At 42.0% G+C, this 25507-nt stretch overlaps 1 protein-coding gene across 10 annotated transcripts in view; it reads right to left on the bottom strand.

The window, feature by feature from the left end:
- The window catches only part of TENM3 (teneurin transmembrane protein 3), a 1852170-nt gene that overhangs the window by 75374 nt on the left and 1751289 nt on the right, over positions 1-25507 (bottom strand). For all 10 annotated transcript variants that reach the window (XM_078393883.1, XM_078393884.1, XM_078393889.1 and 7 more), the window contains 3 exons: positions 6184-6400; positions 4445-4564; positions 2948-3209 (listed from right to left, as the gene is read on the bottom strand). In XM_078393883.1, coding sequence (XP_078250009.1) covers positions 2948-3209; positions 4445-4564; positions 6184-6400 — 599 coding nt within the window. The remainder of the gene's footprint in view (positions 1-2947; positions 3210-4444; positions 4565-6183; positions 6401-25507) is intronic.

Below are 25507 nucleotides of genomic sequence, written 5' to 3'. Positions count from 1 at the left end.
CACAAATCGCAGTTTGGACTGGTTTGGACCAGCATCTGCAGGCGCCACGTACTTTCCTCCCCTGCTTCCTCTGGATTATCCTCCACTCACTGGCAGCAGCATGGGCTTTCCTGCCCCACCTCCTTGCCTGAGTGGACGATCACCTGAGGAGGTGGAGGAGGGAAGCTGTGCTGCCACCAATGAGCGGGTGATCACCTGAGGAAGCAGAGGAAGGAAACAAGCTTCTGCCTGTGAGAGGAGGTGGGGGAGGGAAGCACATGGTGCCTGCGGAACACCTGTGCAAGCACCACACTGAACCAGGCCAAACCACATTTTGTGCCTATCTCAACAAGGGACAGATTAACCACTGCAGTCAGTATATGTGTGTGTTTGTGTATGCGTGAGAGAGGAACAGTGTCTGGATGAGACCATGGCTATATGTTTCTGCTTCAGCTAGTTGCCATATTTACATGTGTGTATGTGGAAAAGGTCTGAGAATGTATGGGTGTGAATGAGAAATATATAAGCGAATGACTGAATGAATGTATCCTACATGTATGAATTATTGCAACCTGCTATATGTGGGGCTATCTTTGAAAAACAGCTCAGAAACTTCAGCTGGTTCAAAATGCTACAGCCAAGCTGCTGACTCGGGCTGATTACAGAAATCATGTAACTTCCCTGGCTGCCAGTTTGTTTCCAGGCCCAATTTAAAGTGCTGGTTATGATGTATAAAGCCAAAAACTAGTTAGCTCTAAGCTATTTGAAGGACCACATCTTCTTACATGAGAAATTCAGGTGAGATCCATCTCTCTTTGTCCTACTGCCTTCAGAGACAGTGGTGATAAAAATGTGTAAGGGGACTTTTTTCAGTGGCTCTTCTTAGGTTTGGAAGTTTCCTCCCTCTGGAGACCAGGTTAGCCCCTCTCTGTTAGGTTTCAAATGATAGGTTCCTTTCTCTTTAGACAAACTTTTTGCAATTATGTTGCACATTCTTTTTATGGTGGTTTTAAAATATGTTTTGAAACAATTTTAAAATTATTTTTATGTTTAGGCTTTTAAAATGTCGTAATTAGTGTATTTTTGTTTGCATATGTTTTTAATTTATTTGTGAGCTGTCTATGGTTCCTATACTGTAAGAAAGGAGGCATAAAAATAACAAATAGAGAGATAGATATTTAACTCTTTGGTCCTATGATGTATGGATGTGGTTTAAGGATCAATGGTACAGTTAAGTTAGAACTCTCCAACACAAACAAAGCATTGTCAGGCTCCTGTCACCATGGTGCAAAGCAGGAAAGAGTTGCATTTGCTGATCTTATTTCTGCCTGGTCTTCTTTGGGGGTGGGTGGGTTCTTCGAAAAATCATTTCCTTTCAGTGTAGCAGGACTTTATCTAAATGTTCCTCCCAGTTGGGAGTGTGATCAAAGGCTTAGAGAGGTATTTAAATCTATACTGCATCACATTATATAGCAATGATACATATCACTTTCTTGTTTTGTTATTTCTAATATGATACTGACATTTCTTTTAGATAACCTTCACTGTATTTTATGCTGCTTTGGAAGAATAATGTTCTACAATTTGTAAAAATATATGATTTGTTTATAATAACATATAAGCCTTTTAAATAAACAAATTAAGACAAACAAAACCAGGGCTCTTGAATAAACTCCAGTTTAAGGGTGTTAGGTCTTTTAATCAGATTCTGGTTTCCATTTAGCGTTGTTAGATAATATCTGCAATTTGCACATTTCCTCCCCTATTTTTCTTTTTAATCAGAGAGGAGATATTTAGACCTGGAAAGATTTGATAACATGCCTCTCAATTATATGACTCCAAATTCAAATACAATTGTTAGTCTCAACTAGGATGAGTCCACTAGATCAACAGAATTTGCAAAGGCAACATTAAAGGGAAGAAAAGTGCATGTGAGAGAAAAACGGGGGTGGGGGGGACAAAATGCTACAGCACTTTAAAGATTAACAACTTTTGTTGTAGTGTGTGCTTCTCTGGTTCAAGATCCACTTCTTCTGGTACATGGAGTAATCTTACTATGTTGTCTTTATTTATACATATGCCATGAAAGGCTGTAACTGGGTGAAGGTACAGACAATAGGCTAAGTTATAATCCATAGCTGATACAGGAATGGGACTATTGAGATGCTGACTGCAGACCACAATAAGCTGCCAAATTTTTTCTGGGACAGAGGTCAGAATATGTCAAGCAAACTCACCATTTTGTAACTGTAAGATATTACAGCAAATTGAGGTATTAATGTATGTGATGTGTTAAGAAACATTGGTCTTTATTTAGATGCTCTGGAAGTTTTTTATATATCCAATGTTTGCTGTCTCCCTCTCAAGTCTCCCTTTGCAATTCCTTTTTTCTACAATAAATACTTTGAGACATATAAAGGAGCAACTTGGGAGGCTGAAGTGTTTTGAATCTGGTTTCTCTGTGTTACTAATCCTGATGTCAGATTTGTGTCAATTAACTTAGCAAATTCCCATTGATTCAGTATTTATTTATTTATTTATTTATTTGATTTATATCCCGCCCAACTGGTATATTTATACCACTCTGAGTAGGTCTACTTCAGTTCTGTGAAAGGGTCAACCATATTTACTAATTTGTCTAATGCTCGTTTGCGTATTTATGAAAAATCCTTCTTTTTCAACAACATTATTAGCATAATTGGCACAAGAACAGTACAAATTATCAAGGGTAGCATATATTTGATATTGATGTAAAACCAATGAAGTTTGAATAAAACAGATTTTCAGGAAATGAGAGAACAAGCAAAGGTCAGGGATACATAACATATATAATTATATAAAGGCTACAAATTACCAGAGTTTTCCATCTTATTAACCATGCTTACTTCTAAAACTGTACAGATTACCGTTTACTATTAAAATAGATTATCATTTCCAAAGAGGTATTTATACTTCAGTGAAATCATACCTGGGTTTCAGGAATAATGGGACTATCCTCAGGAGAAATCCTGAACAAGGTAGATAAAGGTGATGATACAATGACTGGATTTGGTCTCACAAATCCACTCAGATCACAACTGGGAATGTCATTCTCTTCCTTCTTCATGACAAGAGTGTCCATTACATAGAAGACATTCCATGGTATCCAGACTGTGTGGTACTGAGTAAGGAATGGTGATCGTTCAAAGACCAGCGTTAAAGATGCACCACCGTTTGCTAGCAAATCAAACCTAATGCAAAACAAATATTTTTTGAGTCACACACCTTATATTTACATTCTGTCCACAAACTGACTAGGCAGAATCTTACTTGCCCATTCCACACATGCGACTGTCCATTGACTAAACACTTGGGCTTTTTCTGAATTGCTACTTGTCCATCTCCATAGAGCAGTTGTTTCTTGGCCAGCTGTGTGGAAGTGCTTGGGACCACTGATAGCCACTATGGAAGGAATGCTCCCAAAATAACTTGAACCCTCCCAATGCTCAGCTTCTGAAAGCTCCCAACGCTAGACATAACTGGCCAGGAGATGGTTGTGCTATGGAGGTGGCCAAGACTATGTTATGAAGAGCAGCTCTGTTCTTTTTCCTCCACCTATTCCTTCTCTCCATGAATATTGCTGTGTGGTAGTTGGATGGCTTATGCCGGCACGTTGTGTCTGATAAGTGTTACAGTCTGCAACTGTAAACAGAATACTAGTAATTTAATTTAACTGTAATTACTCTTACTTCCGTAACATTTCTATTCAAATGTTACTGAAATTCAAATGAAATAAAATTGCCACAGTAGCTAAATTCTCACATGTAAAGGCTGAAATCTTATTCCATAACTTACTCTGTGTAAGGCCGATGATATCAGCAGCTGCAGCTATTTTTGCATTTTCCCTGGAAGATCCCAAGGCTACTGTGAGATTCCCTTCATCATGGGGAAGCCACTAAGGGTTACTGGATAGGAAGGAAAATTTTAAGTTCTGAAAATTGCCAATGGTAGGAGTTGTACCCTAACTCAGTGGTCCCCAACCTTGGGCCTCCAGATGTTCTTGGACTTCAATTCTCAGAAATCCTGGCCAGCAGAGGTGGTGGTGAAGGCTTCTGGGAGTTGTAGTCCAAGAACATCTGGAGGCCCAAGGTTGGGGACCACTGCCCTAACTGGTGGGGGCAATATTCAAATATTAAATATACCCCCACTAGCTTCCTGCCCAAAGGGATCCACTGAGAATCTTGAGAACTTCAGGGAGAAACTGGAAATTTGTTATTTCTGAAAAATCGCCACATCTGTAGTTTATCTCTGGGAACAGGATTTGAACCACATGGTTTTAAAAGTCTACCATATATTTCAAAAAATAGTCTAAAATGGTGACCCTTACATTTTTCCTAAAATATATGTATTATTAATCCACAAATTCAACTTTTGTTGTAACAGAAAATTTATATGCCAACCTCAAAAAGCATGGCAGCAGACTTACATTCCATCTTGACGAGTTATTGTGTATCCATAGTCTGGATAATGAAAAAAGGAAACATTAACTCCAATTAATGGTGTCCCATCTGCTGTTAATACTTGGCCCCTTATGACAGATGCAAGACTGTAGGGAAAGACAAAATTAGAACATTCACTGTTTTCACAGTTCACTGCTTGCATTATAACATACAAAAGCATATCCCATTTAATTCATATTCTCAAACACATTACATCACTGCTCCATTTCAAGCTTGCATTTATTTACTCTCTGTCTAAAATGTTATATTTCAGGGATAGGTAAGCTTTGGAGACTTGGGGGGAATCAAATCTCTACTATAACTCCTCAATAGGTCCCACAGAGCTCCCCAGTTTTGGTGACTGAAAGTAAACAGGAACTGACCATATCTGGGATCCAACCAAGTGAAAACTAATGGTTTTAGAGCCCCCAGAAACAGAAAATCACACTTTTGTTGCTTTTTGTTTTGTTTTTTAAGAATTTAGGAGCTCTTCAGAACTCTTGGGGGACACATACTGTATGGCCAATGGTCCACACTTTGCCCATCCTTTCCTTAAGTGTTTCATTACATGGCTAAATTCTGAAAGTGCCCCGTGCTTCACCTGTTATAATATACATGTGACTGGCTACAGTTGTTAAATGTACCCTCAATGATACACCCAGTGTTGTGAAAACATCTACTGCTTACAAATTTACAATGCAAAATTAGATACTGCATTCAAAGGTCTCTCTGAATTCAATGGGGCTTATTTCATTGTGACTATAAAGAAAACTTTTTTATTGTGTTCTCACTATACCGCACTGTAAGAATCTTCTTAAATGTTAAATGTACTCTATGATTTGCCACAAAAGGAATGGGTGGTATTTGGATGCATCCCACTGCCATGCAAAATTGTTCGATTGTATATAAAGGAGCTTTTAAAATTGCAACCAAAGCATTGTCGATCAGTATTCAAAATTAATAAATTAGCAACAATGCACTAAAATTATAAACTCAAGGTTTTCCTTCTAAACCTACTATCTTTTGCACTTTCCTAAAGCAAAGTGTTTTGCCAATTAATTTTTAGGCAATCTGTAAGCCTGCAGGGGCTGGAAAGTACAAAATTTAAACAAAGAACATTTGTATAACAACTTTTAATCAACCGCTGTGCCCAACTACATTAATGCAGCCAAATTACTGCAGACACAGGAGATCCTACGTAAATCATCTACTTTCACTCAGTAAGGCACTGGACACCTGCTTGCACTTACTAGCTTATTTTCAGGTATGCAACTGCTCTGCAAAGCACCAGGCAAACAGCTTATGCAATCACACCATCATGCAGTTAACAGTTCTATTACATTAATTCATAATTTATATTATTTACTGAGCTGAGCTTTAAAAGTGCATCACTACCTTCCTTTTTGAGGCGTTTTCATCACTTTGATACACTTCCAACTGTGCTAACCCAAATCAGCCGGGTCAGTGAAGATTTATATAATCCTTAATGGAATGCCCTGTGAGACCTAGACACCACGTACAATAAAAGCTGGGTGAAGCAATGTAACTATCTGACATCTTGTATGGAACAGTCATACAAGCACTACATTAATCAATCTCAAATGTTGTCATTTTTCATCCACTCTGGAAACAGAATCCAGAGTCAGGTACCACTAAAAGGCCCTTAAAATATCACTTTAATGATACTTAAAGTATCACTGAGTTCATACGTCAATGGTGGAGTCACCTTTTATTGAAAGGGCTTTCTCCAGGAATGACATGGGTGCTGTCCGATCCTATAAGAAAACTGATCCGGTCATAAAAAGATTTAGCAGCTTGCTGAGATGGAGATTGCTGGCTTTGGCTAATAATGTCTTGTGGGTCAGGCAGTCCTCGACAGTAGGGCTGGCTTTGGCAGGAACTCTGCAAGCAGCAGTCAGGATCCATGCAGTCAATTAATCCATCTACAGACAAAAAAGGCAGAAGAAAAGGAGCAATACTTCTTCCCATTCTTTTCACCTAATGGCAATTAAAAACAACTACCATAGTCAGCAGTCTCTGCCATGTAACAAGCAAAAAACCCCTGGAAGTTTAAACTAAACAACACAAACAAACCTGGTTTTATTCCAAACCCTTTCCAAACTACAGGTCTCATGCTAATCAACAATGTGAAAGCAACATGGAACTGAGTTCATGTTACAAACAGCACATGGGAACATAGCAGACACATGAATTGGAATAGGATAGAAACAAACATCAATACAGCATCTTATGTATTTTAAAATCTAATCAAAAACAAAATTGCACTAAGAGGTAGAGAAAGACTGAAAACCACACAGAGAAAAGATAAAGTTCCCAGGCATATGTGGTGACTAAAATTTCAGAAGAATCCATCAGTCTGGAATTGGAAAGTTAGACAGAATGTTTTGACTACAGGGATTTATGAAATTCTTCTCATCACTACTAGAACATGGAGAAGAACAAATCTATGGAGCAATTACAAAATAGATTGTGGTCATTTACACTCCACTTTTGGCTACTACATCAGGCCTCTTCTTTATGGTTCACACGTGTCATTCTGTAGACAGAAGTAGCCCCATCTTCCCCTCTATGAGGGTTTGAGTGCACAAACACAACTAGTGTTAACTACACAAATAACTGCAGTACTAGGGTACATCTGGAATAGAGAAAAGCAACCATGCCTCTTGAGTAGAAATGATACCACTAATGGCAAAGTAGAAATGGAATCTGAGAAATAACCCTTTTATGGGTTGTCAATGACAACTTGTAATTGGTCATTTTTCGGGCATTAGAAAATATTCAGAATACTTACATGTAGAGCTCTAGCCTCACACCCTCCTGCATATGGAGAGTGATGAGACTGAAGAGGGAGAGGAAAAGCTCTGCAAACCATAGAAGCCACCCATGCTTTGCTAGGACTCTAATTTCAAGTTCTGAAAACTCACACAGAGAGCCCTATTGATAGCAGAGGCCTGTCATCCTCCATGTGTACAAGGAATAACAGAAGTGATGATGAAGAGTATCCAAATACTGTACGTATTTTCTAATGCTTTAATATGGCAATTGTTTCATAAATTAATGATTCATGAGGTGGCCAAGTTACTCCCCTCTTCCTCTGACTGCGTATCTTTTTCACTTTGTATGTGCTACAGACATACTGGGATATCCAGTGTGGTGTAGTATATAGAGTGATGGACTAGGACTAAGGAGGCCTGGGTGTGAATTGCTACTCAGTTGTGGAAGCTCACTGAGATGTGGAACTGGTAAAAAAAAAGCCACTCACATATCTCACCTTGAAAGTCCTATTAGGGACACTATAAGTTGGTTCTGACTTGATAACAACAGACATACTGCAAATCGTAATTATGATGGCAATAATCATTTTGCTTCAGACAGATACAGAATCACAGAATGACAAAATAATGGAGTTGGAAGAGGCCTATAAGGTCATCAAGTCCAACTCCCTGCTCAATGCAGGAATCCAAATCAAAGCACATCTGACAAATGACTGTCTAATTTTCTCTTGAATGCCTCCAGTGATGGAGCACTCACCACCTCCCAGGGTAATTGGTTCAATTGTTGTACTGTTCAAACAATTAGAACAGTTAGTTTTCCCTGATACTCAACTGAAATCTAGCTTCTTCTAACTTGAGTCTATTATTATGTGTCTTGGACTCTGGAATGATTGAGAACAGGTTCTGCCCCCTCCTCTTTATGCCACTTTGAGGGAGGCCATGAAATCATCCATGGGAAGCCAGGCCTTTTTCGCTGTGGCACCTATACTTTGGAATCAGCTTCTGACTGAGCTGTGCTTGGTTCCCTCCTGACAGAGTTGTGGTATTACCAGGAGGCACTAGGTGGCGCTAATCAGTAGAATTCCCCAGAGAGATGAAGATGCCGAGCAATAAAGCAGTGTTGATAGCAGAATAGTTGTATTATTTACAGAATATATACATACATGTACAGCTTAGTCCTTGTTTCCAGTCCCAAAGTCATACACAGCAGTTTCCACAGAGTTCAATGCATAAATCAGAGTCAAAGTCCTTATAAATTAGTTCAGCAGTCAAATACCATATGTTCAGTCCAGTAGCCAGAGTTCTTCTTCCAATATACAGCATGAAGACATGGCTTCTTCCAGGATACTCTAGCACAACAACACGACGACAGCAATCCACGATAACACCAACCCACACCACCACAGAGTGCATGTGCTAGGTCTGCTAGCTTTATCCCAGGGTTAGCCAATCCTGGGATTGCTCTCTCAGCTGTTACAATTTACTCAGCTGGATAAATTCTAGCTTTGCTTGTTTCTTTAGTAACGATCCTTACAAATGCTTATTGCATAGTACAAAACTGTATTTAACAATTCCTCCAGGTTTCTCCGAAACCTGTCACCTCCCTTCTAACATTTTGAAAGCTACTGAAAATGCTGCTTTTCAGAGAGGGCTTTCCATGCAACCCGGCTTGATTCTTATGCCTCCTACTTTGCGTTTTATTTGGAACCTATGCCTCTTACGTTATGCTGTGCTTGATGGTTATATTGATGATTTTATTCTTTCTGATTGTGTTTTGTTTTACCTAACATTGTAAACATTGAACTAATGGGGTGGTACAGTATATACATTAATTAATTAATTAGTTAGTTAGTTAGTTAGTTAGTTAGTTAGTTAGTTAGTTAATTAAGGACAATGTTACTCCTCCTCCAACTGACTGGCACTTCAGCCATCATCCTTGAATTTATGAAAAACAGTGGTTCTGACAGTACTTCAGCCAGTTCCTTCAATACTCTTGGAGGCAGCTCATCGGGCCGTGGATATTTGAACTCATTCAAAGGGATATTTCTTGACTATCAATCTCAAATTGCAATCTGATCCTTTCCACTGTACTTCAAATTTGCCTGGAGGATCATAGAGTGTCTTTCAGGAAAATACCAAGTTAAAGTAGGAATTCAGCACTTATGTATTTTCTTTGTGATTGGTTATCATTTCCTTATCTCACTGAGTAGCTGAGCCCCTGTTTCTTTTCTCTGTCTTTTGATATGCATGTACCTGAGAAATAATTCTTTGTTCCTTTCAGTAGTTCTTGCTAACCTTAGCTCATTCTCAGCCTTTGCCTTCCTAACTCCATCTCTGCTACTTATCTGTATTCTTCCTTTGTGGACTGGCCTTCCTTCCACTTCCTTTATGTGTCCTTTTTTATTTTCAGGTGCTCTCCGAGCTTTTTATGAAGATTTTTGCTGTCTTCCACCCTTTTCTCTGGTTGGGATTGTTTATTGTTGTGCTTTCAGAATTTCCTTTTTAAGAAACTCCCACCAATCTTGGACTATTTTTCTTGTAAGGATCTCCTGCCATCAGACCTTACTTACGAGTTTATTAAAATTGGCTTTCCTAAAATCCAAGGTACACTCTGTTTTTGCTTCCTTTGAAATCAAAAACTCAAGTAGAACATAGTGACTTTTCCATGGAGTTCCCCTTCCTGCCATTTCCCCCACCAAGTCATCTGTATTGGTTAGAATCAAATCAAGGCTAATCCTGAAAATTTTTCCTCCATGTTTTGTAGGAAAAAAATATCAGCAACACAAGCCAGCAATTTCTTGGAAGGAACATATTTGGCAGATCTCAGAATAACTGAAATCTCCCATTATCAGTACATAATGTCTCTTTGAAATTCTTGCAATTTGTTTTTCAAAATTTTCATCCACATCTTCTCCTTTATTGGGTGATTGGTAGTAGACTCCAGCCACCATAATCCTTTTGGTGTTTTTTTTTTTGCCCCAATTATATTAATGTAGATGCTTTCAATGGGGCAATCAAGCAATTCCTTCTATATTTCTGTGCAGAAATTTTTTGCATATACTGTGACTTCACCTCCCTTTCTATTCTTTTTGAACAATTTATATCCTTCAGTTGCTGTATTCCAGTCATGTGAGTAATGTCACCAATTTTCAATTATCTTATCAATTTACCCATATTTACCCTCCTGAACTAAGATTCCCAGTTCTTCATGTTTGTTTCCCATACTCCTGGCATTTGTATATAGACCAGAAATCGTGTAATTTGTGGCCTGCTTTCCTTAGTACATTTTATTGAAGATTATTATTGTGCTCCGTTAGAGATGCTCAGTCTGTTCCTCTTATTATGCATAAGCCTTCATCTATCTTTACCTCTGAATTTGCATCTCCCTCCCCCTTTCAATTCACTTTAAAGGAAGTTCTTCATACTGTGGCTAAATACATTCTTTCCAGTCCTTGAGAGGCACAACCCATCACTTGTTGGCAGTCCATGTTCCAGGAAGCATAACCCATGATCCCAAAATTTAAATCCCCCACAGTCGTACCACCTTTGAAGTCATTCATTTACTTGGAGCATTTCCCTTCCTCTTCTGAGTACTTGTAGGATGGACTAGACTAGAAGACTATCTGGGACCCAATGGGTTTCCTTTCCAGAGCTTCAATGTCTGATGTGATTTCTTTGTAGCATCTCCTGGCTGGGTCATTTGTTCACACATCAATAAGAAGAAAGGGATACGTATCTGTGGGTTTTATGAGTGATGGCAGTCCTTCCGTCACAGCCCTCACACCCCTAATCTGTCCTTCAGGGAGTCAGCATACTTGGCAGGTCCTGACATATTTTAGTTTCAATGCCATGCAATACGGGATCTCCTATTACTGTCAGGCAGAAACGAGGTGCATAAATCTTCTTTTATCTGATTGTCCAGTTCTGACTAGCTCATCATAAATGGTTACAGGTCAGCGTTCAGTTCAAACTCCCATGAAGCAAGGTACAAATTTATTAACTACTTTGAAAGGTTTGTTAACGCTTTTGTCTATACAGAGGGAAGAAATTCCAATCCACATAGCTCATAAACTAACTGCCTTAGAAGCTGCCTCAGGATCAGTGAATGGATGTGAACATTGTAGACTTGTCAGCATTACCAATTACTCTTCTCTTCTTTTTATAGGGTGTTAGTATAGTGATTCTGCTTGGCTTAACTTCTGCCTCTCACATGTCCTCCCGTGGGCTCTCCTGTGTTTTTCTCTACATGTTGTCTGCCAGACTCCTCTGGTTTTGCAGTTCCATTGGTAAATAGTGTCTTCTGTGACTCTGTTCCATGGTGCTTCCTCTACTATGTTTGTTCTCTCCTCAGTATTCTCTTCCTCTACTTTGTCTTATTGTCCAATAAATAAATAAATTGTTCTTCCATCACCAGTGCCTCCTTTGGCTGCTGCTGCTTGAGAGTTCTGTCTATGTACTCTTCTGCCTCTCTTATATCCATAAGTGTGGTCATGCACTGCTCCAGTTTATTCATTTTTAATTCCAACAGTGCTACCAGTTTGCACTTTCTGCATGTGTACACTGTGTTGTTCTGTTCTCAGGCACAAAGACAAACATCACACTCACTTTGCAGGTTAATGCCATTTATGTCTTTCTTCCTTCCATAATCCCTGTTATCTTCTTACTTTATTCTCTTTATGAGTGTACTTTCTGGTCTGCCTTGAAGGGACCTTGAAGGGAAGTCTCATCTCCCCACAGAAATGACTGGCTTCCCAGCCTCTAGTTCCTCAGCTGATATGGGAGAACCTTTCTCGAATATGAAAAAGGAGAACAATTTTTAAAAGGCAGTAAACTGGGAAATGTTGTGAGGAGGAGAACAACCTCTAGAGGTGAAACAGATGAACTAGGAGGTGAAAGGTAGAAAAAGGGAATTAGATACCTCAAGAGGAAGAGACCAAGATGAAGAAGGGAGAGACACATGAGGCAAAACGGCACTGCAGTAAGGCAGCCCCCACCTGTATGCTTTAGTTCTGGGACAAAGGGGAAAGGAGGGAGAAAAGAAGCATGGATCAGGGAAAGTCTCTTGGGGTTCACCCATCTATCTCAAAACAGACCTGGCTGGGAACTTGGGAGAGGGCTTGCCAGACTCACTGGTATTATAAACCAGCCATTCTCAAGCACTTTTTTTGCCATGGCAATTTTAGGAACTCTTCTCAGGTTCCAGGTCTCCCTGTCAAAGAAGGATGCAACATGAACAGGTGAATAGAAAAACAGAATGAAATTTGTTTCAGTCTGTGGTCCCTTTCAAATGTGACAGGTCCCCCAGGGGGCCATATGGACCCTGTTGGGAATGGCTGCCATAAACCATCCCTCTTACAAAACCCCGCGCCTGGCTTATTTAGGACCAGTGTCCCATCAGAGCTGGAGTACCAAACATTATGACTTGGACCTGGAGTTAGGGAAGGAAATTATATTTGTAACAATGACAATGTAAATACAAGGTTGAAAGCTATTTTGTATTGGTTGAAGGTTGAGTTTGTTATAAGTTCAATAAAACCTGTTGAAGCAAATTTCCTCATATCTGGTTCTATGGAGCAGAATATGTAAGTAACTCTATTGATCTGACAGGGATTGGACAGGTTCACAGATTCTTTCCTGTTGGTCTTAGGGAGTTTCCTGTTGCCTCAACAGGCAATTCTTTTGAAGCTATGATTAATTTCTGAAATGAAGGAACAGAAAATGTGATGGACTTGGTAACTATTGAGAATCCCTCCTTTGAACTGGGGCAGAAATAAAATGAGCAGGACAGTGACCAGAACAACAATGCTGAAAAGAATCCAAATGAACATGGACTAGAGCTCGGAAGAAGGCTTAGTCAGTGGTGATACTGATGGCTCAAAAATGTATTTTTCACAGCCAGCATTGCATCTTCTCAATATCATTCAGCTGAGTTGTGCTGAGCTGATAAAGAATCTATTATGCTTTGGCTCATAAGAGCAGAGCAGAGACCACTTTATAGCCCAGTAAGAACAATCTGAAGAACATTTTACAGATAAAATTCATGGTATTGGTTCTGATTTTGATTCTGCTGCTCATACAGTCTCAGTGGCTATAACTTTGGTCCTTAATCATTCAGTAGTAATAGGCACTTTTCAAGTTGTGCAACTTGAGGTTTTGAGCACGATTCTTTGATAGGTGACACCACCCACATGTGTAGTGGATTACTGCTCCCCTAGTTGATTTAAACAAAAGAAAACAAACAAAAAAAGGAGAAGCAGCAAAGTGTCTCTGCACAATAAAGCATGGGTCCAATTTGCATTTTAAAAAAGTGTTGTGAAATGCTCTCTGAATTCTATCATATTGGATAATTACTAGCCAGCCACTAATATTTCATTCTAGGGCAAAGTGCTGGAGGATGTGGTGAACTATCAGATCCTTGATATGGGGCAGATATCTCTGTGGGATGACCTACGAAAGAAAATGGATAAGTGGACTGTGTTATTGGTTATGCTAGACCCCTTGGTAGAGTTCCATATCATCGACAATGGTATCTTTCCAGGCTGCCTCTCTGAGATGGGACTTGGAGGCATGTACTGCAATGGCTTCATTAGGTAATGCGGAAGGATTCCTGTTCAATGCCTTGGACACCACCTTTGGTGGCCTCCCTGGGCTCTGTCTTGGTCTCTTGCTAGTCTAGGTTTACATGAAATTCTGGGATATGTTTGGAGATTTGGGGTTCAGTATCATTTATTTGTCGTGGCTACCCAACTCTATTTTTCCTTTCCCTTTTAACCTGGCAAAACTGTTTTTGTCCTGTTCCAGCACCTGATGACAGGATGGGGGCACAAAGAAATTAAAATCTAATCTAGACAATGCAGAGGTCAGTTAAAAGGAAGATCAAGGAATAGCAATTCAACCAGGATAGGTCTGCACTCTCTGTACATCCTCAAATTCACAGCCTGGATTCAGACCTGAGCCTGCAATTTCTGGCTTTGGTATGCCAGCTGCACATATTCCTGAGTTCTTTGATTTGGCCATGGTGACACATGCTTAGTTACACACCGTTTGAATTATTGGAACATACATTACACAGGCTGCCTGTCTGGTAACTTCAACTAATCTAAATCTACCAATTTAGCTGTAGTACAGTAGTTGTATGCTCCCTATAACTGGCCCTGGTCAGTAAACTGCACTTTTCTGTTGTTAAATGTAATTATTGCTTTTAATGGAGATTCAGTTCTTTTTAAAAAAACTGGTTTATGAATAAGGAATATTTTGCTTCCACATCCATAATTCAAAATGTCAGGAAATGACCTGATACTGCCGCAGTATCACACCCACATTGCCAAGCTTTACACAGAAAAGAGTGGCCTGAATGTTGGTGACACCAATGTAAGCAATCAATATGGTCTACAGCTGCCATTCTCAACCTTTGCCCATAAATATGAAAGAAATATAGGCCGAATCAGGACTGTATAAATCACACAGAAAACATAACTTTATTTAAAGCAAACCTTTTTTTTACTTTCTTATTTCCTTTTAGTTTGGGCTGTGATCTATCCTAGTCACCCTGCAGCTTTACTGATATCAACCTTGCCCCTACACTCAGCTTGAGGCTTTGGCCAATCTCCTTTTTTCCCTGCTTGAAACATGAATGCTCCTACAATGGTTATAAGAAACTATTGTTTCTCTCATTTGAAAGGCCTTTTTAAAGGACCAATATTTCAGCCTCTGCAACCTGAAATCCTTCCAAACAAAGAAAAGAGAGTGGAGCAAACAATTCTGTTTCCAAATAAGCAAGATTTGTCCTTGCAATTTATGTGAAATGTTTAGAAACTGCAGCAGCTTTGGGTTCCTTATTTCTGAATGGAGGAAGGAACCAATTCTACTTTAAACAATTTGGATTTCAAAAATCGTTTGTCCAAATTTTGTCTGCTATAAATCTGCTAAAGTGCAGTATAAAAATTTAAATCTGGGGGGGGAGTTGAACCCATTGTTAGAATTGCCTATAGAATGTTGACTCATTTTGTTGCACAATATTAGAGGTGCAATTATCATGCACCTCTAATGTTTTAAAATAGTTTTGAATTATATCATTTTAACAGAACTGATTCAGTAGTGTTTTAACACGCATAAAATCTTCTCTTTTAATTGAACCTATTTCTTAATTAAACTTTAAATTCCCAGTTTGTGGGAAAAAGTCAGGATATAAATGAAATCAATGCAAATGCTAATAAAATAAAATAAAAAAAGAACAATTTATAAGACTATGAAATCTTTATGGAACAATGACACTCTCCAGGTAGAGGGAAAAAAAACACAAAGATCCCTGAGGTAAAGGTTTATCTTCCCTAGTACATAAATAAATGTGTGGATAAAGTCTATCATTCTTTCTGAAAATATAATGAAAACAAAATAGATATCAGGAGGCAAACACCTTTCCTGGACATTCTCTGGTTACGAAAAAAGAAGTCTTATGGAAGACATCAGAATGTTGAACACTCTCTCTGTGGGGCTTAACAAAAATAATGGTTTCCTAAGTCATTATATATGCTACCCTAATCACCCTAAACTTTATCACCGAGCCAGACCCTAATCATCACCACTGTGATGGAATTAATCATTTCGTATATTCTGTTAAATATCTAGTTTTAAACTATTTGTAAGGAGAACTGTTGATGGTTTAGAGCTTTAAACTTCCAAGAACTTTATACTCTGCCAACTCATTAATCTGAAGGATCGTAATTAGAAACGTTAAAGTTTATAAAAAATGAAAATGAAGCTGCTACATTATATCTTTTTCATGTTGTTTACTAGATCTATAATCTAAATCACTAGATCATGCTAGACTTGTATTGATGATATTTCAATTAAAATTATACAAGTAATTATGAAGTAGAACATACAACAGTATTATCATTATACAATATGTTATTGTGCAACAGAGCAAATCAACATTATACAAAGCAATTCTAAAAATAGGGGCAGCCCAAACAATTTTTTTTTTTAATTTTGAAACTGGATTTCAGATCAACAACAAATCTGACACAGATGTAGCTAACAGTCTTGCTCTATGCGAGATTTGGGGAAGTCTGCGCAAAGGGTTTAAGAATTATGATTTTTTAAAAGTAAAACAGTTCCCCCATGCAAAATCAAGTGACCTTAAATGTCTTCAGATGCAAAACGGATCAAATAAATTGAAAAGACCAATATTGCTTATCTTGAAAGGGAATAGTTGGCCCCACCAACTTTTTTTATTTGGAAGGAATCCAGGCTGCAGGGGCTGAAATACTTATGATCAAAAAGGCCTTTCAAAAGAGAAAAACAACAACTTTGTTATAAGACTGTGAAACAGGATTGCTAGCATGAGCATTCCAAAGTAGATATATTATTGCAGCTGCATGTGGGAAGGCTGTAAGACAATGAATGGTCATTAGACACAGTCAAACGACATGTTTTCTTTGAAGAGTCCAAAAACAGGCTTGCTTTGAAGAAAGTAAGGGAATGACAGTTCTCCAAAAAAGGACATTTGCCATGTATATCCAGGGAATTAGCGCACATCTTGGTAAGGAACATTCAAAGTATTTCTGCATTACAGATGCCCAGAGAAGTTGTGTTTGTCCTAGCCTCGAGTGTTTTTAGTAAACATTCTTTCAGGATTTCTGAGATCGTGCTCCTAAAGTAAGTCTTCAAAGAGGAAATCAGATCCAAGTCTGGGGTAATCTGAATTTTTGGCCCTGTCAGTTAGGACCCAATTAGCTGACTCTCAAGAGGAGAACTTTTAACTTCTTCCAGGCCAAACAGGTATTTATGCTAGAAAAGGGATTCTGTGTCTGGTTGTAAAGATATTTAAAAAGATATTTATAAAAACCCAGAGTAGTCTTCCCTCCCCCCCAGAAACTCCCTTGTTTAAGCTGTGAAATTATTGTTTATTTTGTTTTTTGTTTTATGGCTGGGGATGGTCTTACTCGATGCTAGCAGAGCTTTGGTATCTATATGACACCCAGAGTAGACCTTTGGTCTATATGGACAGGGTAGAAGTCTAATAAATAAATAAATTCCAAAGATGCTATATGCCATCAATCACTTCTGACATGTGGTGACTATATGAGTTACTGACCTCCAAATTACACCACTCTCAGCTGTTCAGATCTAGCAAACCAACAGCATCTCATGTTAGGTTGTTCTCTACTGCTACTGCCCCCTGCTTCCTAGCAATATTTTCTCTTCCAGTAAGTTCTGCTCAGGTCTTGCAAACTAACAGCTGTAGCTTCCTTTCTTGAGATAATCTGTCTCATATAAGATGTCCCTCTTTTCCTGCTGCCCCCAACCCATTTTTCCAACCAGTACTTTCTTTTCTGGCCAGTTTTGTATTTTTATTATATATGTACATGGCAGGATAGCTTCACTTTACTCATTTGTCTTCTAGTGAGAGTTCAGGCTTGCTTTGAACTCACTTTTCTGCCTTTCTGTGGTATCTGTATGGTTCTTCTCCAACACCACATTTCAAATGAGCTGAGTTTTGTCCCTGTCTTTCTTTACAAACTTTATTTTACATAGCATTGATAATTTTGATCTTGGTTTCTAGTGGCAATCTTTGCTAACTCCCAGCTCTCATTTTCCCCCCCCAAAGGCAAGGGGACATATTTTGGAAAACATGCATAGAACATATTCACAGTGCTTTTGGTCTGACATAGGTTTTTTCCTCAACTTGCCTACCCCAAGGAAAGGGTTTGGAAATTGGAGAATAACTTTCTAGTCTGCATTCTGCTAAGCAGGCATGGTAACATATGTTTACCTGAAAGGTTTTAAGTTAAAGAGTGGTATGTTTTCCCACTGTATGTATTGCACTCACTCAACATTTGCTTCACTATTTCATTAAGTCCAAAACAGCCCTTCAAAATATTTTTGAATAGAGGTACTATAGCCATATTCCAGCTGTTCTTGCTTTTGTTCTCTCCCAGCAGCTATAGGACAGATCATGTGCTAATCTTCTGGGATCCTCTAGCACTGGGTAATTCTAAATGAGGGAATTCTACATGTGTCATGTTGGTATATGTGTGTAGTTTATGTACACTTAATTTTCTGTTTTAAGAATCCAGGAAATACAATTCTTCAAAACACACACACACACACACACACACACACACACACACACACACACACACACACACACACACACACACACACACACACACACACACACACACACACACACACACACACACACACACACACACAAAACCTCTGCTGTATTAATGTGAATTCACATTTGTCAAACAGCCCTGACAATTGTTTGGGTGAAAAGTGGTTAACTGAAGAAAAAGATTCAGCTTTCCGGATTTTCCTTTGCTTGACGTCATTTAGGGAATCGCAGTAAGCACAAGAGAGTATAATCTTAACTGCCACCATTGGTGTTGTTAAAATTCAGGCTGCCCTTTGCTATGTAAAGCTTTGCATCTTTTTTCCTGCTGGCAATGTGGACATGTTATTGTGCAACAATATCAAGTAATTTCCTGATGTTTTGAATCATGGATACAAGATGCACAATATCCCACATTCATAAACTAGTGGATTTGTTTTTTTTTAAAAAAACCAGAATATAATAAAGAAGAACACCAATGAAGACAAAGAAACTTCTAGTTGCAGAACTACAGTCAGCAATGGGTAAAATACAAGTTCTACAGCAAAACTTGCATTTTATAGTCAAATTGTACTGTTCAGAAGGTGCCAGATTTCCAATCACTGTAGAATTTAATTTCACTGAAAGTAGAGATATAGCTAGCACACATATGGTTGATTTATAAATATTAAATAATTTCCAAAGGGGTTTTAACATAGCTTTTATGTGAAGTTATTTGGTTTCCTAGAAAAGAGAGCCAGGTAACTCCAGCTTGGATGGTTCTTCTAGCCTTTTTAAAGCACCCGAAGTTGAAGGTAAGCTTTAAATATTTAGGAACATTTTTGAGATGGATTCTTTTTCCTTTAGAAGAAAAGCTACATTGCTGCAAACACAGGTCATGTTACTACTGTGTCTCATGAAAATAAATATGTGAGAACACATTCTTCATTTAACAAATTATATCTTAAAGTAAATCAGTTAATGATGAATACAAGCTAGCATAACTACGCTCAGTGCACAGCTAGGCATTTCATACATATGTTTAGTAAATTCAAATGTGACATGTATTAAGAGCCATGAACTCTGGAAGGTATGACTGGTGAGTAAACAATCCTAAACTTAAAAAGATACTTGGTACTTAATAGGAAGTCTGATAAATGGGAAATCTTATTTATATGATGTTTTCTAGGGTAATCTAATCTGATATTACAGTGGTGCCCCGCATAGCGACGATAACCCGTGCAGCAAAATTCATCGCTATACGGATTCGTCGCTATGCGAAATTAAATCCATAGGATTTTTAAATCCATAAGATTTGCATTGAAACCCTTTCAATGCGTTTCTGTGGGCTTAAAACTTACCTTTTAGGCAAAAATCCTCCATACGGTGGCGATTTTAGCTGCCCAGTAAGCGAGGAATCCGTCCCTGTTTTACCTGGCGGCCATTTTGGAACCGCCGATCAGCTGGGGAAAAAACATCGCTATGCGAAAATTGGTAAGTGAAACAGCTTACCGATCATCGCAAAGCAATTTCCCCCCATAGGAAAGAAAGGTTACTTACCTGTAACGATGGTTCTTCAAGTGGTCATTCTGTGAATTCACACAAAGGGTTAATACCAGCGCCAGCGTTGGGCCTCTCGGAACGTTTTCTAGCTGCAAGAGAAAAGTAACAATGTTTAGGACTACCCCTACTGCGCACGCCCAGCCTAACCGTCCCTCAGTTCCATTTGTCCGCCATAGGCCCTCGAGTCAGAGAGACGCCAGTGACAGACAGACAGAGGGGAGGCCGGGCGGGATTGTGTGAATTCACAGAATGACCACTTGAAGAACCATCGTTACAGGTAAGTAACCTTTCTTTCTTCATCGTGGTCTTCTGTGAATGCACACAAAGGGTGATTAGCACGCTTACTAACCGGATGGTGGGCTGTCACTGAAGAGCCGATGCTAGCACTGCCCTCCCGAATTTGGTCTCCTCTTTTGCCCTCACGTCCAATCTGTAGTGGGTTATGAAGGTAGAGGCATTAGACCACGTAGCGGACCGGCAGATGTCGGGCAGGTCGACGCCACGAAGTAAGGCAGTGGATGAGGCAACAGCCCGGGTGGAATGGGCTTTAAGTCCCTGTGGAGGATCTCTGTGGTTGAGCTCGTAGGCAAGGGCGATGGTAGACACGAGCCACCGAGAGAGCGTGGACGGCGAGGCCGGGCAACCCCTCTTTGGGCCAAAGTGGCAAAGGAAGAGTCTGTTGGCCAGGCGAAAGTCCTTGGTCCTGGACACGTAAAAAGCTAAGGACCGTCGAACATCGAGCATGTGGAGCATGCGTTCAACATCAGTCGTCGGGGACGGAAACAAAGTTGGCAGAATAAGTGGCTGATTGACGTGGAAGTCGGAGACCACCTTAGGAAGAAAAGAGACGTCCAGGTAAAGCATAACCTTGTCCTTAAAGAACTGAAGAAAAGGTTGGTCATGGCGGAGAGCTGCCAACTCGCTAGCTCGACGAGCAGAGGTGATAGCCACTAGGAATAGCGTTTTTAAAGAGAGCATTTTGAGGTCACAGGTAGCCATAGGTTCAAATGGGGGTCTGGATAGGGCATGCAGAACCAAATGGAGGGACCACTGAGGGAGTGGAGGACGAACGGGAGGTCGGAGGTTAGAGAGACCCCTCAAAAACATCCTGACGGTAGGATGGGAGAAAAAGCGGGATGAGGGAGAAGCTCTGGGCTGAAAGAAGACAACCGCAGCCAGGTACACCTTGATAGTAGAGATAGACAGGTGGAAATCAAACAGGTAACGGAGATACAGCAGAAGTGTGGAAAGAGACACAGGTGAGGAGGCGAGATCCCTCTGCTGGGTAAATTTCAGAAAGCTGTTCCATTTGTAGGCATACAAGCGAGACGTGGAGGGTTTGATGGCATTGGTCAAGACCTCCTGAATTTCTGGACGATCCTCCACGCCGTCAGATGGAGCGTGTCGAGGTCGGGGTGAAGGACTTCGCCTGCTTCCTGGGTCAGTAGGTCCGGCCACATCGGAAGGGTTACTGAGTCCACAGCCATGCTGACTAGGGTGGGAAACCACACTTGGCGAGGCCAAAAGGGTGCGATGAAGATGGCCGGAGTCATCGAGCGTCGGAGTTTGATCAAGGATCTCTGTATCAACGGGATCGGTGGAAATATGTACAAGAGACCCTGGTTCCATGGAATCATGAATGCGTCGCCGAGCGAGTGGTGACCGAGACCTGCCCGGGAGGCATAGCGGGAGCATTTTGCGTTGTGAGGGGATGCGAACACATCCAGCACTGGGGTCCCCCACTGGTTGCAAAGGTCCTGGAAGACCAGAGGGTTCAACTCCCATTCGTGAGTCTGATAGTGAAGCCTGCTCAGAGTGTCCGCAAGTGTGTTGTCCTCCGTGGCTACATGGATGGCCACCGGGTAGATATGATGACGGTAACACCATTCCCAAAGGAGGATGGAGAGATACAGGAGTGAATGAGAGCGGGTTCCTCCCTGCTTGTTGACATAGTGCATTGTGGTAGTGTTGTCCGTCACTAGCTGAACTCCGCGGCCGCGGAGGAGAGGAAGGAAGGACTTGAAGGCCTTGATAACCGCCAGCAGTTCCAGGTAATTGATGTGGAACATGGCTTCTTGAGGCGTCCAGAGGGCGTGAATGGTGCGACGCCCGCAGTGCGCCCCCCAGCCGGACGGACTGGCGTCCGTTGTAACTTGAACGGTGAGACGGAGTGGACGAAAGGGCCGGCCAACCGTGAGATGGGGTGTGTACATCCACCACTGGAGTTGTCTGGTGAGCTCCGGGGTGACACGAAGGCGTTTCCTTTGACTGTCGATCATGGGGTCGAAAAGGGTGAGAAACCAAGATTGGAGCGACCGGAGTTTGAGGCGAGCGTGCGCTAGCGCCGGCGTCGTAGAAGACATCAGGCCGAGGAGGTGCTGGGCATGGTGGGCTGTCACCCGAGCACCGGGGAGAAATTTCCTGATGGCTCGTCGAATCTTGTGTATTCTTTCCGGGGGAAGAAAGACTCGACCCTTTACAGCGTCCAAGCAGACCCCTATGTATTGAACTGTCTTGGAGGGAATGAGCCGGGACTTCTGTTTGTTGACAGTGAGACCGAGATTGGAAAGAAGATACAGAATGAATCTTGTGTCTTTCAGGGATTGCCTTCTCGAGGTGGAGACTACGAGCCAATCGTCCAGGTAAGGGTAAACGTGAATGCCCCTGAGACGAAGGTAAGCCGCCACCGGAGCCATGACCTTGGTGAAGGTCCGGGGAGCTGTGGACAGACCGAATGGCAGGGCCTGGAATTCGTAGACCGTGTCCTGAAAGATGAACCGAAGGAACCTGCGGTGGTCGGGGTGAATAGTGACGTGAAAGTATGCGTCCTTTAGATCTATAAGGACGAACCAGTTGCTCTTTTTCAGCAAGTGCATGATGGACTCTAAGGTAAGCATCCGAAACCGTCTGGGTCGCAGGTAAGTATTGAGGAGTCTTAGATCGAGGATGGGTCTTATGCCTCCTCCGCTTTTTGAGACGGCGAAGTAGCGGGAGTAAAACCCGCATTGTACGTCGTGAGGTGGTACTGTAGAGATGGCCTCTTTTTCTAAGAGAGATGATATTTCTTCCTCTAGCGAGGAGTCGAAGGGAGAATGAGTAATGAAACCCAGCGGAGGAGATCTTATAAACTCCAGCTGGTAACCGTGCTGAATAATTTTTAGAGCCCAAGTGTCGTTTGTGATGACAGACCAGTTGTGAAGAAACGGTTGAAGGCGGGTGGTAGGTGGTGAATGGGTGAAAACGGGGGGCCGAAAGTCAAAGATACTGTTTTTGTTTTCTGCCAGGTGGCTTAAAAGGTTGGCGGCGATGGGGCGGACGAGGGCGGTATCCCTGATAGCCCTGGACAGAAGAAGAGGACTGGCCAGAGCGCTGCTGAGGAAGGTGTTTGTAAGGACGGTATTGTTGGGAAGATTGATACTGTCCATAAGATTTACGCCATTGAGGGCGTCGCTGTCTAGATTGAGTCTGAACAGAATAGGACTTAGCAGTTCTCTTAGCCTTGTGAAGGTCCTCCAAATGGGAGTCGGTCTTTTCGTTGAACAGCCCGGTAGCGTCGAAGGCGAGGCTTTCAACTTTTGACTTGACGTCCTCCATTATGTCCGCAGAACGGAGCCAAGCATGGCGCCGGATAGAGATGGCAGACATGAGGACTCTGGCAGAGATTTCTGCTGCATGTCTGATGGAAAGACGCTCATACTTGGATACCGTCTGAGCTTCCTCATATGAGTTAAGAAAAGCTTGCCTGGTGTCTTCAGGTATCATTTTCAACCCAGGCAAAAGTTTGAGCCACAATTGTTTGTGATAAGCTCCCAAAACAGTTTGATAATTTATGACTCGAAGTAGCAAGGTGACAAGGGAGTAGATTTTCCTGCCGATGAGTTCCAGCTTTTTACCCTCCTTGTCGACTGGGGTAACATGAGCTTTGGCCGAAGGCCTTGAACAGCTTGTTTCAACAATGAGTGAGTTTGGAATGGGATGCTTGAGCAGAAAATGAGTATCGGCCCCATGAATCTTGTAGAAGTGTTCTGTGCGACGAGGGACATTAGGTGTAGTCGCAGGCTGAGCCCAGAACTCCTTGATGGCCTCCATAACTACAGGCACAAAGGCTATACTGGGGGGAGCGGTACTGTCCCTTTTTATGTCTCCAAAGAACAAGTCCTCTCCCGGAGGGGAAGGGAGATTCAAGTCCAATTTAAGCGTCTTGGCAAGCCTGGACATCATCTGAGAGTAAGAAGAAAAATCCTCAGATGGAGAAGGAGCGTGAGTATCGCCAGTATCGGAAAGCACCAGATCACCCGGAGGTAAATCATGCGGTGGTAAGGGTGGGGGTTGCTCCTGATCGGAGTCAGAAGACCGCTCCGTGGACACCTCATCTGGATCAGAGGAGAAGACGTCCCTCTTCTTCTTTGGAGGGGGCTTCTCGACGTCGACCTGCGTTGTCGGGGGTCGAACGGGGACCACGGTCGGTGCCGAGGTGGGAGGGGCCGGTTGCGGTGGAGGGGCAACCGGTACCGGAAGAGGGTGGTCTTTGGCTCGAATGGCCCGGCGTCGGCGTCGAGGTCGGGTCGACTCCGAAGAAGAAGAGACATATATGTACCGGATCTTTTTGCGGTACCGGTCTCGAGAGGCGGATGTCGACGACGAAGGAGGAGACCGCGAACGGCCGCGTCGACGTCGATGGTGCTTACGACGCTTAGGGCGGTCGGAATCCGCCGAACGGGAAGAAGAGGACCGACGTCGGTGCTTGCTACGACGTCGATGAGAATGGTGCTTCTTCTTAGAGCGTTTACGCTTAGAGGATTTCGAGTCCGAGCGATCGCTAGAGTCGGACTGAGTGGAAGCTCGATGCCTCTTCTTCGATCGTTTCTGTCGAGGAGACTTCGACCTCGAGCGGCCGGAGGATGGGGACCGACTCGGGGAGCCATGCTTCTCCGTGCGAGAACGTTTGCCTCGAGGAGATTTAGACCTCGAGCGCACAGGTGATCGAGGTATCTTCTCTCGAGGAGATCTCGAGTCCGAGTGTACGGACGAGATCGACACGGGAGGCGACCCCTGGCCCGCAGGAAAAGGGCTATGTGGGGCAGAAGCGAGGCCAGTAGTGACAGCGACTAACTGGCTCGGCGTCGGGGAAGACCTTCCCGAAGGCGGTATCACTTCAGTACGTCGAGCAGGAGGAGGCGCGGGTGCCTCGGCCGAGGCCCCGAAGCGCCTCGACAACTCCTCAAGAATCGGCGATGGGATGGAACCCGAGCTCGGAGAAAGTGGAATAGATGTCATTTTAAGCTGGGCGGCCGCCTTAGCTTTGGACGATTTCGACGGCTTAGCTTTCGGAGCCGGAGGCTCGGGTGAAGCAGGAGCGGCCGATTTCGACGACGCGGATTTCTTCGACATTTTGGAAACTTTGGAGACGACTGAGTGAACAGGAGCTGCTCGAGAAGTGGAAGCCATTTCCCCCTCCGAGGGCGCCGTGGAAGACAACGTTGACTCCCACAGATGAAGTTTAAGGCGCTGTTGGCGAGCCTTGAGAGCGGCCTTAGTGAAGGCTTTGCAGTGTGGGCAAGCTTTGGGATTGTGCGACTCGCCCAAACAAT

Source organism: Pogona vitticeps, chromosome 5, assembly GCF_051106095.1.
Source record: "Pogona vitticeps strain Pit_001003342236 chromosome 5, PviZW2.1, whole genome shotgun sequence".
Classification (NCBI taxonomy): Eukaryota; Metazoa; Chordata; class Lepidosauria; order Squamata; family Agamidae; genus Pogona; species Pogona vitticeps.
The sequence above is the reverse complement of the archived record's forward strand: the minus strand, read 5'-3'. Positions and strand labels throughout refer to the sequence as shown.